Source organism: Medicago sativa, chromosome 3 (genome assembly GCF_051527215.1).
Source record: "Medicago sativa cultivar Bolivia chromosome 3, Bolivia_mono, whole genome shotgun sequence".
Lineage (NCBI taxonomy): Eukaryota > Viridiplantae > Streptophyta > Magnoliopsida > Fabales > Fabaceae > Medicago > Medicago sativa.
In genome coordinates, this window is record NC_140751.1 from 70,939,026 (window position 1) to 70,959,600 (window position 20,575).

The window sequence follows — 20,575 nt, forward strand, 5'->3', positions numbered from 1 at the left end:
TTATTGGCGAAGAGCAACACTTCGTTGGGTCGAGTTTGAGGATATTGATTTTCGGTTCATGGATATTGATTTTCGGGGATATTAATTTTCGGTTCAGGGACCAAAGTGACAATTATCTACTTTCAGTTTAGTCCCTGTGACACAGGTGTTAGCATAAAACTTTTGTCACATCAGTAGTTAACATAATTATTTAACATTCAGGAAGTACATTGTATTTAATCTCAGGTCAGAAACTTTTGTGATGTGACAGCGAGGTGCAGATTCAGGAACCAAAGTGACTATAATTAATTGATGAGCTAAATATTTAGATGAATGAATTTAAGAGCCTTTTAATAGGAGTTAATTTTTTTGGGATCAATTTGAAATATAAAATACTTATATTTTTAAAAAACTTAAGTTAATTGCATTTTGGTCCCTCTATTTTATTAAACTCATGAAAATGGTCTATTTATTTTAAAATCAACTTTTTGGTTCCTATATTTTTCTAGTTGTAAATTTGGTCTCAACTCATGTTCTTGCCCTTAAAATGGTGACTTTTGGCTCAAACAAAGGTAAACTATGGTCTCAAAAGTGATATTTTGTCTCTAGATTCATCATTGGGACAACAAATCATATTTTTTTGGCGCAAGTGCTCGAATTCTATACAAAAAGTGTTGAACGATCAAGGGCTCGGTCATCTCACCTTTTGACACTCACAAAATTCGGTTATATGACACACTCACTTTTCACTTACAGACAAAACTAAAATTAGGTTTTATTATTCCAATAAATCCAAAACACCAATAACATTTCCCCGACTGCAGCAATAGCATTACACATAGCTTAAATGAAACATCTTAAATATCGAACAAATTTTTTAATTATTTTAGGAGGAAAAAAAAACTTAATAGCCTATGGGACCGTATTTTTGTAACTCATGTAAATTGTATAAAGTGAAAAAGCAAGTGAAAAATGAGGATAGAACTATATGGTCCGCATACAGTGCCAAATATCCACTAAAATATTCTTGTACAGTTGTACTGCACGTGCATCCATTTAGAAGAAGAAAAAAATAGTAGTTGGATTTGTTTGTTCGTTGACCAACAAAGATACCCATCAAAACTAAACGCATTCGTCAAAGTTTTGATTGAATGAAGAAAAGAGAGTGAATAATACAAAATGGCAGCAGCAGCAGCAGCAGAAACACATAGCAGCAGAGGTGGACAGAGATGGTCTCTCACTGGAATGACAGCTCTTGTAACCGGTGGCACTCGTGGAATCGGGTTTTTATCACTCCCCTTCTCTCTTATTTCATTATTTATCTTATCTTCAACACCCTGCATCATTATTTTATTTTGATCTAGCCAAAAATACTTCATTATCTTTTACTCCCTCCGTTTTAAGATTAGTGTCGTTTAAATGTTTTTACACACGGACCAACACTACAACATAATTGAGATCTAGTTACATTCGAACAATTGTTAAGTAAAATCCGTGTTACTAAAGAGCTTTACTAACATTTTATAGTATTATCTATCAGTAAGTTATTCAAAGAGATGACACTTTTATTAAGAATAGATTTTAATCCATCCATTCATTTGACACATTCTCTAGGCATGCCATAGTGAATGATCTAGTTGCATTTGGTGCTACTGTACACACTTGTTCAAGGACTGAATCAGAGCTCAATAAGTGCTTACAAGAATGGCAAAGTAAAGGATTTTCGGTTACTGGATCGGTCTGTGATGTAAGCTCTCGGCCCCAAAGAGAGAGCCTTATTCAACAAGTGGCTTCCACTTTCAATGGCAAGCTCAACATCTTTGTAAGTACTCATTGTGCCAAACGTATAAAAGGGTCTAAGAAAAACATACAATGTTGACTGTTTATTTATGGATCTATGCAGAAAACTATTGAACTGAAGTTTGAATGACATAGGGTTGGAGATAGTAAATGCTTGAGTGGTAGTAGTAGTAGTAGTATTGAGAAAAGAGTGATAACAATGGTAAAGTGGATATGTCTGTGCCACTATTGAGAAAAGATAACATCTTATAAGAGTTTATGAAAAGTAATATTTTTTATCTTACAAGTTAATTTTGTAAGAATAAGTTAGACTCGTTATAAAAATCTAATATAGTATGAAAGTTAGTCTATTTGTTCCGGTCAACTACGAAATTATCCAAACATCAAGTCCAATAACGAAAGAGTTATAAATACTAAACAATGACATCTCTCGCCTTACAAATAGTCACTGTTTTACTTTAAATACTAAACAATGTATCTGCGCTTAAGATTTTTGTATAGAAATTATGCTAGTCGATCGATGTTTAGAGTTGAGGTCAACAACAAACCGTTTCTTCCTGATTTTTGTTGATTCCTGAATTCATCATTTGGATCTAGTTATTTAATATTTCTCCAAAACTTTTGATATGTCTAGTTTAGAGTCGGATGTCATTCAACAATGGGTGCAGTCTGCAAATGATGCTTATGCGATGAGATAAATTTACAGCAGAAATTAATGAATCACTTTGCTATGAATCATACATATTTGCATGAATTTATGCTTTAGGTAAATAACGTGGGATCAAACTTTAGAAAGCCAACCATTGAGTACACTGCTGAAGAATATTCAGAGCTAATGACAATTAATTTAGACTCATCATTCCATTTGTGCCAACTTGCATATCCTCTTCTAAAAGAATCTGGAAATGGTAGCATTGTGTTCATTTCATCTGTTGCAGGTGTGGTTAGCTTAGGTACTGGATCTGTCTACGCAGCAAGTAAAGGTGAGTGCTACACTCATTAGTTCTTTTTTTTTTTTTTCATGTAAATGTGATTAATAAAATGTTACGATTAAACGACAATTGTGTTTCATCCATTGAATTTTCAGCTGCAATTAATCAGCTTACAAAAAATTTGGCCTGTGAATGGGCAATAGACAACATAAGGAGCAATTGTGTTGTACCATGGGCAACCAGAACCCCACTTGTAGAACATGTAATTTTCTTGCTCCCTAACTTACTTTTTTTTTTTTTGAAGGAAACTTACTTATTTGGTTGATTGAATCCCACATAGAACCAATAAATATGGATACATAATAATACTCAAAAAAATTATATTTAGACGTCAAAATTTGATGTCAAATACGAGTGTCCTTTGAGTTTTATGTGTATTTTTAAAATGTGTGTAAGTTGTAGAAAATAAAAAAGAAATAGAGATAAACATATACGATGTCGCATATAGTAACTGTATTTTGATGTTCAAATATAATTTCTTTAGTATTATTACCATCTGTAATGTCTGCTTATGATTGATTATATGGACTAGCAGTAAATTGTTAGGATAGCATAAATTTAAATATAGTGTTTTTGAATTGATTGTGTCTAATATTTACATTTTTTCATTCATGGAAATACATGACTATTCCTATCTTCAAGTTCAATGGACATTCTTCATACTCTATCAAGCAAATCTTTTTTGTTCAAACCAACAATGGATGTCTCTTGTCTATGTGTTTGATCCAATATTTTTTTTTAATTTTTGTAGTTATTTCAAAATCAAAAGTTTGTGGATGATATTATGTCTCGAACTCCTCTTAAACGCATTGCCGAACCCGAAGAGGTCTCCTCTTTGGTGACTTTCCTTTGCTTACCTGCTGCATCTTACATCACTGGACAAGTTATTTGTGTTGATGGGGGATTAACTGTGTTTGGATTTCAACCCAGCATGAGAATTACATGAGATAGTTCAATTCTTATCTGCTTATGCCCACTTGAAATACTGGTGGCTAGCTATGTTGTGACAAATGATCACCTTATTTTTCTCTCTTTGTTTTAAGAATATGAATATTGTTCTTACAAAAAATAAAGGTCTAAATATATGTTTGGTACATGCAAATTATTTGTAAGTTGTTTTTTTTTTTTTTTTAATTTCATCCTTGTGAAGTCATAAACTATTTTTGTTTGAACAAAACAAACTCAACGCATATCATTTAAACAGTGCTGGATAACGCAACATTCTGAAGTCCCATAGTCAAAGATCAATTCACAGCTGAGAGTAATGCAAAAGCTTCCTACTCATGAACAAACAGTTTCGGAGCTTCCCACCCAGCAAAAGCTGTAACAAACTGTCCGAATGAGTCACGAACGCAGCACCCGAAACCTGTCTTTGTTAGCTGATCGACTAAAGCTTGCACCCACATTACATTTCAGAACACCTATAGACAGACGGCACAACTGAATTATGCAGTGATTATCGTCGTTACTGTTCTCTGGACGTCTACACCTAGGTCGAGCAACAGACCACTCAGACAAATTCATCACGGCTGCACTGCAAAACTGTCCCGAACTGGACTGTTTCTGGTTCCAATTTAGATTGTTGTGATTATCCCAAATACCATCCAGAAGCATCATAACTCTGCGAACAACATCCTCTACTTCATGGGAAAAAAATATCCAATAAAACATCTGTCGCGGAAGTGAAGTGTTGCAACCTGTCACAGACAATATGCCATAAACCCGATTTTGTCCAGCATTGAACACTTCTAGCACATTGCAAGAAGAGATGCCAATCGGACTCCACTTGGAACCCGCAAACTTTGCACCCCAGCGGACACTGCACATATTTCTCAGCCAGCCATGGCCGAGTTGGCAAAACCCTCCTACAAATACGCCGCATGAAATTACGAATCCGTGGAGGAATTTTATGGTGCCAAATATTATTCCACTCGCCGCCCAGACAGTTATCCATCGCAATTCTCCGCCATTTTTCTCACCGTTCCAAACTAAACCTCAACAATGGTTGCCAACAAAAGTGTTGAGATAATATCTTGGAAAATATGTAAAAGTAACAATGAATGAATTTTTGCCAAATCCCATCTTCTCTCTCCCTGAATCAACAAGTTACTTACCAACATGTCATGTCATCTTCAACTTGAGGTGACAGTACCCATGAGGGACCTATCCTAACAAGTTAATTTTTTCTAACACGAGTATGTTATTATACTTTTTGATCTCTATATTTGTTTTTGTGAATTTTTGAACACTTGAGTTTTAAGCTTAATTGTTGTAATTCTTAACTAGAATTCGTAACAACAAAAAAGAAAACGAGGTTTTATCTTCAATTTACAAAAGAACCTTAAACGATAACTAATTTATGATTCCTAATTGTTATTTCGTCTAGAATTTTTGAATCATTATCTGTGATTTTGTCTGTTCACTCTTATCCACTACCCAACGATTCACTACTCACAATTTCATCATCATTTCATCCTCGTAAGTTTGCATTTTTTTTGTTTAAAAAGTTTCAAGTTTAATATTTCTTAAAACCACCTTAATCTAGTCATTCTCTAGAAAGTTTCAAGTTTAATATTTCTTAAAATTTTAGATATATATTAACTTTGATTATATCTTATAATTTCCTGTATATGCTATGCATTTGAAAATTTATTTTCTTTCTTAAGTAATTTATAATCTCGTCCATCTCTACTTGTCATTATTATCACTATGAAGATGGCGAGGGGACATTTGGTAAGTCTGCTGAGGTTGAATTGACACTTACAAGATCTACATTTGACTCATTAATAATGATGTTATTGTTGTTGGATTCATGTGCAGCAACATTGTTGATGAGACCACCAAAATATATTTGGTCATCCTTTTCAATTAGCATAACACTTCAATTGATGGTGACTAACCAATTTAACTCGTGTTTCTTGAAAAGAGTAGCCGTAATTCAAGCAACATCAGCAACATTAACCTTTCCAACAACAATTCCACCAAATAATGGGTTGGGGGCAATACAATCATAATTGTCATTTACAAATGTTCCAGCTAGAGATATCATATGGAACGGTCCTTCCATGAGTAAAGTCAGAGACAAGATCAGAACCCTTCAACACTATTATTCTTGCTTGCTGATGTTGAACATAGTTGCTTAGACGATCCACAATATCTTTTATATACCGGTCTCAGTGTTTTCCTTGATTATAACATGTGGTTTGGGCCTGTTTATTAGAGGATGATTATGCAGATGATGGTGTCAACACCATCAAGGGTCGTTGTTGATGGCAATGGTGATAGTAACTATGATCTCTTCTTATAAATAAGGATGAAGGGATTACACTATATGATCGTTATTAAGTGATGAGAGAGGAAGTGATATATTATAGAAATGTTTATTAAACATGCTAATCCAAATTTTGTAATAAAAAATGATACATTCTTTAAATCAAGTATTTGGTTGAAAACTCGGAAAATAAAGTCTTTGTTGAATCTACTATAAGAAAAGAGTCTTTAGTTGAACATGTGACTTATGTTTCAATCTATTTGAATTGGATTTAAACATCAAACCAAGATAATAGTTATCTTATGTTCACCCAACAATATTTGATGTATATATTCATTTGGCCGAAATTATAGTGTAATTTTAATGTATCCATTACTAAGTTAACACACATGCTAAATATTCTAAATAAATTTAGTATTGGTGTTACAGGATTTATGCGCTCCCTTGATGCCCTTTCTCCTAACTTATTGAAAAGAAAAAAAAAAAAAAAGATAGTGTAATAAAATTTTACACATCCAAAAATTATATATATTTTACCATTTTAGACATCCAAAAATGTTCATCATGACTGCAAAAAAAAATAGGGTCAAACCCATAATTACATATACATTTTTTTTGACAAAAAATTCATATACATTGTAAGTATGATATTGTTAAAATTTAAATATTGATGATTCAATTTGTTTCTTTTTTATATGTAAATCAAAAGAGTAAAAAAAAAAAAACTTCATATTTTGTTTTTTTACATCAAGTTTTTTTTTCTTTTTTGACAACAAAAAATTTAAAGATAAATAAGGATGAAAAATAATAAAGAATTTGGAGATATAAACCACGAGGCGTACAGGTGTATAATTCTTTTTTTACTAACGTGGTTTAGCCTAGGGTGTACATGTTTTTTTTTGGTGATGGCCGGGATTTGAACCCCGGACCTTGCATATATTATGCATTGTCCAAACCAACTGAGCTAAGCTCACGAGGACGTCTAGGGTGTACATGTTTTATAACTTGGAAAATTTCCTAATCAAATTTTTTTTTTTTAATTTTATGTGAGAGATTTTTAAATGATAATGAAAAAAACAAGAAGAAGTCTTCGTGAGCTTAGCTCAGTTGGTTTGGACAATGCATAATATATGCAAGGTCTCGGGTTCAAATCTCAGCCACTATCAAAAGAAAAAAATGCAAGGTCTCGGGTTCAAATCCCAGCCACTATCAAAAGAAAAAAACAAGAAGAAATAGAATATATACCAATATTGGAAATATCTTTTAAATTTTGTAAGAAACACTTAGTTTTATTTGACACTCACCTAAACACATTGATTTTAATAAGAACATATAAAGTTAAATATATATTATTTTGCATGTCCCCTTTGTGATTATATTAGAAAAATTTGAGAAAAATACAAAAGTTTCAATTAAAATGATGAATGCTATTTTTTTTAGATTCTATTAATTATTCGCAATTAATTCATTTAAATCTAATATAGCTTTTTAATTAATTTAACAATTACAACTCTAGTTATCAATGGATTTAAAGAAAATATTGAAATTAGGTAGATCGCATTGCAATATTGAATCCAAGTTGTTCAATTGATGAGTTCATGTGCATGTGCGCGCATAGTAGTGACATAATCTTTTCCTCTTTTTTTTTTTTCCTCTCTTATGAACCATGTTTGTACTGCAAAGTAAATCTTATTTTATTCAAACTGCATGAGCTTATTATTTTATTCAAAAAACAACAAAGGGAAATACATAACAATATTTGTTATCTAGCAGCTATATGTGAGAGGAGTGGTTCCACTGCATGACATTACCATCTAATTTGGTTGATTTGAATTGTCTTCTGAACAATCCAAGTCTGGCATATCAGCAACAATGTTGTTGTTGTTGGATTCATGTGCAACATGATCAACATTGTTGATGACACCATTAGCATTTATTGGGTCATCCTCTTCGATTTCTTGAAGAGTTTCATCCATGGGCATTTCGGTACAGAACTCTAGTTTGTTGAAAAGGGTAGCCTCAACCCAAACAACACCAGCAGCATGAACCTTCCCGCCAACGATTCCGCCAAACATTTGTCCATCACCGCCAGAGAAGCAAATGGAAAAAGACAAGCATGCTGGATTAGTGACGAATTCAGGGGGAACACGATCACAATTGGAATTTATATGTGTTCCAGTGAGAGATATCATCTGGAACGGTCCTTCCATGGGCAAATTTGGGGCACGAGTTACCGGGTGAACCAGGGTAATGTCAGAGATAGGACCGGAACCCCGAAACACTATTAGTTCAGCTTGACAAGCTTGAGCAAAGTTGGTTAATACTTCAATGATATCTTTCCCATCGGGGATTTCAATGGGAATAATTCTCACATGGTTGTTGTTAGAGGATTCATTTGTAGGGTTTGGGGAGAAAGGTGAGGGGGCACATTTATTCTCTGCCATTATTGAGGATGTGTATTTTGTGTGGAATAGACAAACAATGTGATGTGATATTTATAGTTGTCTAAAATGTGAGAGACCTTTGTTGAAATAAAAAAAAATGATTTGTAATTTTTTATATTGGTGATTAAATAGTCTACTAAACTAAATATGAAAATAGTAGTCCGTGCGTTTTACCATTTTGCCCTTCTGAGGGGCATTTTAGTAAATCGGTAAATTGAACTCCCCTTACCTATATATATGTGAGAAGAAAAAAAAAAAGGGGGGGGGGGGGAGTGGGAAACAGAACGGGAGAAAAGAAAGAAGGGGGAACGGGAACAGGAAAGGGAAAGGGAGGAGAATCGATTCTCCTCCGTCACAACTGTGGCGCCGGTGAGGAAGAGTCAGAGAGAGACGGTAACAGGAACGGGAGAAGAGAAAGAAGGGGGAACGGGATTGGAACGGGAAAGGGAGGAGAATCCATTCTCCTCCGTCACAGCTGCGGCGAAAAACGACGGCGCCGGTGAGGAAGAGTAAGAGAGAGACGATTGTCTCCAATCTAAAGCCATGCATGTATAAGTCTTTCCCTCCGACCAGGTATCATTCTTCTTCTCTTTCAATCCCTAATTCCCCATTTCTATAACCCTAATTAAGTGATTACATAGCTATTAGATCTAATTGAGACTCCAAAATTGAAAGGTTAGTTTATATGCACAAATTTAGGTTTTCTGGGTTTCATATAGTAATTGAAAAATGGGTTTCATTTGCTTGCAGGTCAAAAACTGAAGCGTTTGAGGTATTTTGCAATAAAACTGTTTCTGCAATTTTTGTTTTTGATCTTGAATAAGCATTTTGGTTGAATAAATTTGCAGTCTATTTATGTCAAAATTGCTGATCTAAATCTATATGCAGGAAATGAAAGCCGCTAGCATTGTAGATGGAAATGGTACCGAAATCAGACATATAATTGTCACAACCATTGGTGGTAAAAATGGCCAATTAATGCAGGTATGTCCCTGTTTGGCATCTTTGATTTTGAGTAGGTTTGAAACCACAAAATTTGTTGATAGTTCGCCGCACTAATTCAGTAAGGCTTGCAGATTTTGGATTGGCTAGGGCATTTGGCATACCTGTCAGAACATTTACACATGAGGTTTACTATTATTTACACATTTACACATTTGGCATTTGTTTTTTCTTAAAGGGTTTGATTATTGAGCATGCTTAATTATGATTGTGATAAAATTGATGATGTTTTGTTTGTATGCAAAACAGTTGAGCATGCTTAATTATGATTAGTACTATATAATATAAAAGTGCAAATTATGATTGTAACATACCTGTGATATAATTCATGCTTTCATTTTTCAAAGAGTATAAGTTCAAATGTATCTCTATTCTCTAAAATTTGTTATGTCCTATAATTGTACACACAGTTGATATATGCCTGTATAAATATGAATCTGGTGGTTGCGAAACCAATTAGATTGGAAAGCTTACTTTTACTACTTTAATACTGTCAAGTCTTATATTTTTATATTGGTTATGTGATTTATAGTGATTTTATGAATTGAGCTGTTCGATTTTACAAGTTATGTTGCGTCAGTCAGCTTAGAAAGTTAATATCTTAAGCTTGGAAATTCCTTTTCGAGTGGGACAAGTTGCGTTTGAAAGAGGACATACAGTAGTTTCTTCATGTTTAATTTCATAATTTTATAATTTGCCTATATGTCCCAGTTGCTATTTAAACACAGCTGTTCTGTCACAAAATTTTAAGGTACATGGTTGACTTTAGGTAATCCAAAACTTGAGTTATATGAATCGGCTTAAGAAGCTGTTTTTCCAAGTTTATGTCTATCTTCTCATCAATGTGTATGTTATGTTGCAGAGACAAAGAAACATCATGAAGAGTCTTAATGGTTATAAGGTCTTTGAATAAACAAAAACTTAAGAACACTCTATTAGAACTTCTTTGATTTGAGTTATGTTTTTTCTCTTCCATTTTAAGTCTTAACTTTTCTTTATTTTCATGATGCAGGTTTTTATTTCCATTGCATTAATCCTTGGTGATGGACTATACAACTTTATCAAAATTATATATTTTAGTGCCTTAAATTTTCAGGCCAGCATGAAAAAGAGGGATCACAATGCAGGTAAATAAATGACCTTTTATCACTTTTTGCAGTAAAAAAGCATATTAACAAAGCTATTTATGCTCTGATAATAAGTCTAAAAAATGAGTCACTTTAAAGGTGACAAGTGGTTTAGGTCATTATACAAGTATATGGATGATTAGTTAACAAAACCGTAGGCCATGATGCTAGATAACTTATAATTTTAAGATCCTAAACTCTCACATTTTGTCTCCTCTAGCATGGAAAAATTTTCTGGACTATTTTGCAGAAATCATACTTAAATATGAGTGTTTTCAACCTTGGTGGATCAATTGAAGATGAAATAAGGTGGAAGTGCTAGGCAGCCGCCTTGAAACTAACCTTTGTTTGGAGGGAATATGAAATGTTGTTTTGAATGTGATTGTTCTCTCTTGGACATCCTTTGTCACCAATAGTGGTGATCAATTTCAGTGTTGCTAAGCTAGCTTCTATTATCCTTTTAACTCAACATGTTCTTACATATTTTAAGATAATTTCAGGCCTGACAGGTTGTGACTTTGAAAATTCCTGATTTTAGTTTCTATTTTTTCTTTATAAATTGATGAAAGGTTGTGATTAAGTTGTGCATCAATTGATTTGAAGCTATGTAGTCTTCTTTGTGCAGATTTTCTGTCTCTATTTGAGATAAATATTGTTATTTCGGTCTCTATTTGAGATGAAGAGTGAGATAATTAATATTGAAAATACAACTATTATATGCCATGCTATTTTTATCCATACGTTGCATCTTATTATACAGTTATGTCATATGCTTCTAATTTATTCACTTAACATTCCTAATCTATCTCAACTGGTAAATTCAATGGTTATTCCTGCAGAAACCAGTCCAGATAAGCTCATTTAGATGAATACTCCATCTGGTGACCTTTCCCTCAAAGATGCCTATCTTTTCAAAGATAATCATTCTCAGAAATTGCATTGGGCTAAGACCATATGGATTATTGATATACCTCCATCTAGATTTTTGATTGCTTGGAGAGTGATGCATGATAAAATGCCTACAAATGAGAAACTAATGGAGAGAGGTTGTAATATTCCTTCCATCTGTAATCTTTATTTGAAGCATACTGAAACAACCTTTCATTTGTTCTTTGACTGTACTTATGTTATCAGAATATGGAACTGGCTTTTTGCTACTCTCAATCTCAACCTGCATTTCAATAGCATAAAGGACGTTTTGCAGATTTGTGACACGAGATGGAGTCCTCAATGCAAGATTGCTATCAAAGCAGCCATTGTCAATATGTTGGCTACAATTTGGATGCTAGGAATTCTGCAAGATTCAAAGGTACATACATCCATTGAAAAACTGCCATTTCCCTAATCTCATCTAATGTAGCACTTTCTGGTAACACTTCTCAGGCTACTTCAAACTCCTCCATGACTGATTTTGCTATTCTAAAGAAGTTCAATATTCACATTCATCCACCTAGAGCACCTCAAATCAAAGAAGTAATTTGGCATATCATTTTGAATTTTCTGTTTTGTTCTTAACAATGTTTAGCAAATTAAATAGTGTAGTGAGGTCATATTACAAAGTTGTCGAATTTTTTTTTCCAAGTAAATAGTGTAGTGAGGCCTTATAATGTGACAACCTTATGATTTTTAACCAGAATAATGTGATTGTTTTTTAATCTTAACTTCATTCCGTGATTGACAAGTAATACCTACACTAAGCGATATTTGCACGTAATCAATCTTCAAAGTTTGACATTTTTTTAACAACTTGCTGCAGTAGCGATTTTGCTTCCTCAAAATGCGCCTAACTATATCTCATTTCATTGTTACATAACCTTTGGGTGATATCAATTGAAGCAAAGGAGTAAAAGAAATAAACTTCATCATTGTGCATGGTCAAGAAATTTGCAACGGGTGAGTTCTCTTCTGTAATATGATAATTATTGATGCTGATTAGGAGTATTTGGTCCACTTTGAGTACTGATTTTGGTTCTTATAATGAATGATTGTTGTCCACTTTGAGAAATTGAATCAGTCTTGGTGCTTTTCTTCCATTTATTTGTTGTGTTTTTGTCTTTCCTATATAAGTCTGTTGATGGCTGATTTTTTTTATCACATTGTATATATATCCTTTTTTTTTTACGATTCTGCAGGTTTTTTATGGAGAAATTCAGATTGGTACTCATTTGGTAAGTTGTTTTTGAAGGATATTAACTTGAATTGATTTGAGTCTGTTAAATTTTGATGAGTTAATTTATCTAAACCTCATATGTCCTGATTTGTATGTGTTGAATGTTGTTTAGGAGAGGTATTGTTGCATCCAATTCACATGAATAGGGGATGGAAGGTCAAGTACAAGCTTTAATTAGAACTGTTGCATCTTATTTAGGAGAGGTATTGTTGCATCCAATTCACATGAATAGGGGATGGAAGGTCAAGTACAAGCTTTAATTAGAACTGTTGCATCTTATGCAAGAAGTACTAGCAACAATGGTTACTTACCTCAAATTTGTAAGTTGCTATTAAACTGCATTTGTGTCATAGCCGAGAAGATATGTTGGACGTTGTGCATGATATATGTGTTGTTCTTGGTATGGACTCCTCCAGTACTATAGCTGAGATTCATCCACGCTGGAATGGTTCTACTGCTAGGCTTGCTAACACAGTCTTGATGCTGAAAGACATTAAAAAGCAGAGACTTCACAAGGTTGTTAACTGCAAGCTTTCAATTATTTCTAATTTTTTGCATTCTGTGGTTTTGTCTCAACATATTCATGTTTATAACACTAGGAAGTGAATTTACCTCAAATATTTTGAATTCATTTCTGATTGGCTTTTAGTCTAATGGTATAATATTTTTTCTTCAACATGTGCAGCTCAAAGAATTAGCTTCTAAGTTAATTGATATGTGGAATCTAATGGATACTCCTCCCTTGGAAAGGAATCTGTTTAACAATGTTACCTGCAATATCTCAGCTTATGTCGATGAAGTCACTACTCCTGGCGACCTTGCTCATGCTCTGATTATGCAGGTGCTGAAAGAGCTTCTGAGCTTTAAAGGTTTGGGTTCCAAAAGGTACGCGAGGTGATTATTTTTTATTATAATTTTTTGAAGACTGAAGAGGAGGTCGAGATACTTGACCAGCTTAAAGTAAGCAGGGTGAAGGAAATCACTTTCCAAAAGCTAGATATAAAAAGAGATTTCTTCACTTTATGTGCCATAGACTTAAGTTCTTAATTAGACATGATGATATATTTGTAAATCAACATTAATAGATAGTCCTTTTTTTTAGAGCAACATTAATAGATAGTATTTAGATCTGTTGAATTATTCCATTTAATATTTTGTTCTTTCTTTTATTCTGTTTTATTTTTATTTTATTTTACAACAAATGTACGTGTTAAATTTGTCTAAAAAAAGGTATGAATGTTAACAAGTTATCGACAGTGACATTGTCCAACAAATATTTTTTCTTCTTCATTTCCATGTAGAATCCACGAGAACTCTTTCTCTCACTCAAGTCTCTTTTAATTCAATAATTAAAGAATCATTGTCCAAAATGAATCTTCAATACGTCTAAAAATAAGTTTTAACATTCTTTTTGTTGTGAAATTATTGGAGTCTAAATAAACTAATCTAATCAGTTGCTTCATGTAAAATCATCATTTCGTCATTTCTCTACATTACTGATAAAATTATGGATAGGAGGGATAATCATTTGAGTATACAAAAAAAAGACACATAATAGCTTGCTGTCATTTGAGCCATTCCTTTCAAGACAAGGACCTAAGGCTCTTATCTGTGATTGTTTGTAATCATCTTGTGTTTTGTGCCGTCTATCATTAAGTGACATTCTTATGAATCTTTTCATGTTAATCCATGATTTGGGTGTAAATTGTTTCCTTCATTGGCTAAGTGGATTATTCCTTTGTACTAAAAGGTTGTTACCTTATTGAAGAAAATTTTACCGCCCATCTAAAAATCCTCAATAATAACTTATTTTTATTTTAAATTTTTTTAATTCATCTTATTAGGTTGACCGTTTCCACTTCATTCACATCATAAAACATATAAATTATCTAAGAATCATGAATTTCCTATGGATTATGTATGATTTATGAAATTTTGAACGGATTATATATGGATGTTTAAAAGTTGAGGTTTTTTGGTAATTAAAAAAAGTTTTTATTTGTACCAAAAAATAAACAAATTCAAAACTCCATGGGTACCCATGGATACCTGAATACCCACGAGTACCCGTATAGTGGGTACCCACGAGGTTAGATTGACTATGCATAGTGCAGGGGTGGTGGATCAGATCAAGTACACAGTTCACAATTATTCTACTAAATTAACTTTACAGTTATTGAGTTGTTGAAAGCCACTACTTTTCCAATGCACGTTTAGCCTTCTCAATTGTTGTCTTCGCTGCAACTTGCTTTGTATCTCTCTACAAAAAAGTCCTTGACGTTTTCATTTGTTACTCGTGATAAGCCGTTTTGAACATTTCATTTTCTAACCCCAGATGCAGGAGTACTCTAAATATTGTGTTATGGTTTATAATTATCTGTCATTTCGCAATCTATCTGTTCGATATAATATTTTGTCAAAAAAGTAGCTAACCCCCGTGCGAAGCACGGGTTTGTAACTAGTTCTGTCAAAAAAAATATATTGGTAATTAAATAGGAGGAGAGGAAAGACATGTATTATAGAAATGTGTCTAGATACACGTTCCTCCAATTTTTGTAATAAAAAATGGTATATTCTTTAAATCAGGTCTTTGGTTGAACACCATTGACTTTTTTTGTTTTGTTTTTGTTTTAGTTATCATATAAATTATTTTTGAGGAAAGTTATCATATAAATTATTAAAATTTAAAAATTTGAAGTGTATTTTATAATTAACAATAACAACTTGTTCACATTCTAAAATGTATTCTTCATTCTAGAAGATTTCAATTTTAATTATTATTCTACATGATAAGCATACTAGCTCCAAAAAATGTATGTATTTAACCAATTTAGACGTCCAATTTTATTTTATTTTATTAAGATTGGAAAAAATGAACGGTCAAAGCTATATATATTATATTATGATATTGGTAAAATTTAGCTTTGATGAGTCAAAGGTAATCTAATGTACAAAATATTTTTTTTAAACACAAAAGATTATATGTAAGTTTTTGGTCAATATGTATATTATGATATTGGTAAAGTTTAGCTTTGATGAGTCAAAGGTGGTCTAATGTACACAATATTTTTTTTATTTGTAAAAACACAAAAAATATTATATGTACGTTTTTGGTCAATATGTATATTATGATATTGATAAATTTTAGCTTTGATGAGTCAAAGGTAATCTAATGTACACAATATTTTGTTTATTTGTAAAAACACAAAAAATAGTATATGTAAGTTTTTGGTCAATGAAATATATGAAACTTGATTCTATGTAAGCTACGAGTAAAAAAAAAAGATTATATATAAGTTTTTTTTTGACAAAATTATATATAAGTTATAGGTCCACATTATTATATTTTGTGTTTGTTTTATTCTTGAAATTGAATAGATTAAAAAATATTTATAGACCAAAAAAAAATTAAAAAATATTTGTATTTACGCCAATTTTGTTTCTTTTGTAACTTTTTTATGGAGAAAAATAAAGTAAAAATTACAAAAGTTTGGGAGAAATCAACCATAAGGTTATGGTGCATGGGTGTACTAGTTTTTTTTAACTTTAAGAAACTCCTAATCCAGATTTTTTTATTTTATTTAATGTGAAAGATTTTAATTTGTTACTACTACTATTTTTTAAGGGAAATAATTATTCCCACAAAAGGTTGAACCACCAGCAATCACGCGACTCATTTGATTTCAATACTATCTTTCCGTGATTTCTGTCAAAAATAAGCAACTACAATGTCATTGTTTAATATACATACTCGTTAACACTTTCGTGAATCACGTCAAAATTCTTCGTGTTATTACTAATTTTTTTAAACTATCAACGAGAATCTGACAAAAAAAAAAAAAAACTATCAACGAGAAGAAAAAAGTAAAATGGAAACAAGTTTTTTCATATGATTAAAAAATAGGATGAAAATGAGCACAATATTTCTGGTCTATTTTATCATTATTTATTAAAGTTATTTTTTCTTTGAAAATTTGGTTAAATTCCTTAAGAGGAACAAAGCTGAAAACGAAATTGGAGCTTAAAACCAAATAAATAGTTTTTTTTTTAAGAAATCAAACAAGTTCATTGATGACAGGTCATCTTACGTTATTCTTAACATGTTTTTCAGTATTTTTTTTGTAGAAAATAGCAGCAAAAAGGAGGAGTATTAGAAAGATTGCCTATGATTTCGTGACTTTTGTAATGTTTTCTATACTTGAGTCTGTAATTCTAGTTTTCCCGAAACATAGCAATTTGAGGGGGGGTTTGAAGTAATTCACGAAGAAATCATGCAAATTGGCAAATCAAGAACAACCGAAGAATTGTGAAGATTCAAAAAACAAGAATAAAGATTCAAGAGGCCTCAGAAGACTTACAAGTGGGAGGAATTCTGTTTCCAATGTACCGAGACAAGTTATTTGAAGACGAAGACCTAAAAACGACGGAAAATCGGAGATTTGGGTCCGGAATAGAGACAAAATGCACCTAGGGCATTTGCAATGCGCGTAGGGAATTATTTTCTAAATCATGCGCCTACCTAGGGCATGTAAAGAATTTGCACTATGCGCCCCGTGCATTTGCAATGTGCCCCGTGCATTAGATAATGCAGGTGTTTCAAGGTATACCATAATCAATAAGAAATTTAATAATTTTATTTAAACGGGGTATTTGTCAAGGTGATTCATTTTCGCCATTCCTCTTCTAAATTGCGGCAGGAGGGTTCAATATCATGATGAATGCTTTAGTCGGTGCTGATCTTTTCTCAGGCTACCATCAAACTGATTATGTCTGTATTTCTCACATGCAGTTTGCTCACGACACTTTGCTATTGGGAAATAAAGGCTGGGAAAATATTCGTTCCTTAAAGGCTTTGATCCTGCCTTTTGAGGTGATTTCAGGACTCAAGGTCAATTTTCATAAAAGCATACTTGTAGGTGCTAATGTGTCGGACTCCTGGTTGAATGAGGCTTCTATGGTCCTGAATGGTAAAATTGGCCATGTCCCCTTCTTTTACTTGGGACTTCCTATTGGTGGTGTCTCCCAGAAACTGAATATTTTGGAAACCTCTAATCGAGCGCATTCAGTCTAGATTGTCTGGGTGGAAGAGTCGCAATTTATCTTTGGATGGCCGTTTAGTTCTTCTGAACTCTATTATATCCTCTCCCCCCATCTACTTCCTTTCATTCTTCAAGGATTTTGCAGGTATCATTATTGGGGGGATGGTGATGATTCTAGGAAAATATCTTGGATAAATTGGGACATTATTTGTCTCAAACATGAGGACGACGATCTGGGGCTTAGGAGAATTAGGGAGTTTAATTTGTCTCTTATAGACAAATGGTGTTGAAGGTTGAGGAAAAAGGTTGTTTATGGTATACAGTCTTAGCAGCAAGATATGGCGAGGAAGGTGGAACTATAGGTGATGGGGGGAGATTAGCTTCGGTGTGGTGAAATAATTTGTCTGCATCAGAGGGGACGATGGAGAGGGGGTGGGTAGCTGGTTTGATGATGACTTAAGGCTTGAGGTGATGGATGGAGTATGAACTCTTTTTTGGTGGGATCCTTGGTTGGAGTGAGGTCTCATGCAGGATAGATTTAGTCGTCTTTTTTAGCTTTCTAATAACAAATCAACAACTGTTATGGAGATGTTTTTGCTAGGTTGGGGGGAGGGAGGTGAGGCTTGAAAATGGCGTAGGAGACTATTGGCTTGGGAGAAAGAATTGGAGAGTGATTGATGTACGTTATTATTACCAATTGTTTTGCAGACTGCAGTGAATGACAGGTGGATTTTGCAACTTCATGCCTCAACAAAATACAATATTTCTAGTGCTTATAATTTTTTGACATGAAGGGATCAACCTTTAAACAATGATCACACTTCAATCATTTGGCTCAAGGAGGTTCCCTTAAAAGTCAACATCTTTGCTTGGCGTCTTTTACGTAACCGACTTCCAACTACTGACAACTTAATCAAGAGAAAGGTTCTTCAGCTAAATTCGACTTCTTGCTCGGGTGGTTGTGGTTCTCAAGAGGATATTGACCATTTGTTTTTGACTTGCGAATTTTATGGAAAGATTTGGTATGAAATTTATAACTGACTAGGGTTGTTTTCAGTTAAGCCGGCTCATATTCACAATCATATCATTCAATTTCCTTCGTTGGGTGGTTTCTCTAAACACACTTGCTCTACTTTTTATTTGATCTGACTCTCTACTGTTTGGATTGTTTGGCGAGATAGGAATGCTAGAGTCTTTCAACATAAGGGGAGATTCTATTATTCATCTTATAGACAAAATTAAGCTCCGGTCTTTTTAGTGGTTGATGTCAAATCATCATAACTTTGCTTTTAACTATCACATCTGGTGGCTTAATCCCCTATTTTGTCTGGGAGTTCCTATTCAGCTGTGTTTAATTAGAGTTTATGTTTCAGTTTTTAGCGTGCCTGGTTTGTGGCTCAAACGCAAAGTTTTTTCTCGATATTTTGATGTAACTTATACTTTATATATCTTTAGTTCTTCTCTGACACTTCTTGTGCTAGAGAGACTAAGTTGTGTTTAATATATTCTATTTTAGTTTTTTCAATTTTTTTTATTTAAACATCCTTTTTTTATAAATATTAATCAATCCATGTTAAATAATAACTTAAATCTCCTAGTATTCATTATGTGCTTTTATCTTTTACCGTGGTTAGGTTGTTGTTCCAATGTTTTGTTCTACCTCATTTTGATATATTTTTAGCTTATATTAGAAAAATTAAAAAGCAAAAGTGAATATTTATTTTTTTGTGTGTAGAAGAAATGATAAACACAACTTAGAATTCACACACTTTACTCTAACGTCTTGAATTTGAACCCAAATAAAAGTGTCTATGATAATCACTTGAGCTACATTTTTGGAGCACAAAAGTAAATATTACAACTTTTATGTGTGTAAGTATGAATTAAAAATGTGAGTCAACATGCAATCCAACTAACTTAGAACAAAATGAAGCCCGGATACGTAGTGCGATACGGGTACGATACGATACGGGTACGCGAATACGCGAAATTTTTAAAATTTAGGATACGATACGGCTAAGATACGTTAACAAAATATTTATATTAAAATTTATATGCGTGTAAAATACTTAAAAAAAACATTGATTACTCATACTATATAATCATAAAAGTTACAATTTACAAAAAAAAAAAAATACATATGATCAAAATAAAAAATGTAAAGTTTTTGTATAAATCATATTCTATTTTCATTCATATGTTAGGATATCAACAAATGTATCAAGAAAAGAACTCAAAACAAAGTTTGTTTAATGTTGATTGATTAAATCTCCCCTCCCTCGTTACTTTCATCCACCAAAATCATAATATTTAATCTGTTAATTGAAAAGTAATTATAGTGATTCGTATCTTAAATTTTCACAACACAATCTCATTTTTATACACTTCATTTTTTTTGGATACGTCTGTGTGAAGTATCTTATAAGTATCTGTGTGTATCCGTCGAGTATCTTTTAAGTATCCGATAAAATATATATTTTAAATTAAAATAATTAATTCCGATACTTCTAGGATACGGTATCCGGAGTATCCGCGGAGTATCGGTATCCGATACGTATCCGACACGGGTACGGCACCATTTTGGAGTATCCGGGCTTCATAACAAACTTTCCTAATGTGCACAATTTACTTTACCTTCGACTCATTTGCGATCGGAATCAATTTTACATTCAAAATCAATTTTTATCACGCCAAGTAAAAAATACTCTCCTCGTCGTTATATTTAAATTGAGTTTTGTAGATAATGAATTT

The 20,575-nt window shown here is 32.8% G+C and overlaps 2 protein-coding genes across 32 annotated transcripts; both read left to right on the forward strand.

The window, feature by feature from the left end:
- The first annotated feature begins 916 nt into the window (after window positions 1-916).
- LOC146939774 (tropinone reductase homolog At5g06060-like) lies at window positions 917-3,873 on the forward strand. Its single transcript, XM_085753278.1, has 5 exons — window positions 917-1,262; window positions 1,594-1,801; window positions 2,546-2,762; window positions 2,867-2,973; window positions 3,523-3,873. The coding sequence occupies exons 1-5, from the start codon at window positions 1,159-1,161 to the stop codon at window positions 3,715-3,717; spliced, it is 831 nt and encodes a 276-aa protein (XP_085609404.1). The 5' UTR covers window positions 917-1,158; the 3' UTR covers window positions 3,718-3,873.
- A 4,871-nt stretch (window positions 3,874-8,744) lies between these two features.
- LOC146939775 (metal-nicotianamine transporter YSL3-like) lies at window positions 8,745-13,954 on the forward strand. Of its 31 annotated transcripts, none has more exons than XM_085753309.1 (14): window positions 8,745-9,059; window positions 9,186-9,258; window positions 9,375-9,470; window positions 9,563-9,615; window positions 10,351-10,389; window positions 10,501-10,615; window positions 11,455-11,661; window positions 11,750-11,924; window positions 11,999-12,088; window positions 12,452-12,508; window positions 12,748-12,783; window positions 12,898-13,105; window positions 13,202-13,301; window positions 13,471-13,954. In XM_085753309.1, the coding sequence occupies exons 1-5, from the start codon at window positions 9,034-9,036 to the stop codon at window positions 10,367-10,369; spliced, it is 267 nt and encodes an 88-aa protein (XP_085609435.1). In that variant the 5' UTR covers window positions 8,745-9,033; the 3' UTR covers window positions 10,370-10,389; window positions 10,501-10,615; window positions 11,455-11,661; window positions 11,750-11,924; window positions 11,999-12,088; window positions 12,452-12,508; window positions 12,748-12,783; window positions 12,898-13,105; window positions 13,202-13,301; window positions 13,471-13,954. The 31 variants fall into 31 exon arrangements, with proteins under 31 accessions (XP_085609435.1, XP_085609437.1, XP_085609440.1 ...); XM_085753292.1 differs by having other exon boundaries at window positions 8,922-9,059; window positions 9,551-9,615; window positions 10,501-10,537; window positions 10,569-10,615; window positions 11,455-11,924; XM_085753286.1 differs by having other exon boundaries at window positions 9,038-9,059; window positions 9,237-9,258; window positions 10,501-10,537; window positions 10,569-10,615; window positions 11,455-11,924.
- Window positions 13,955-20,575: the final 6,621 nt, after the last annotated feature.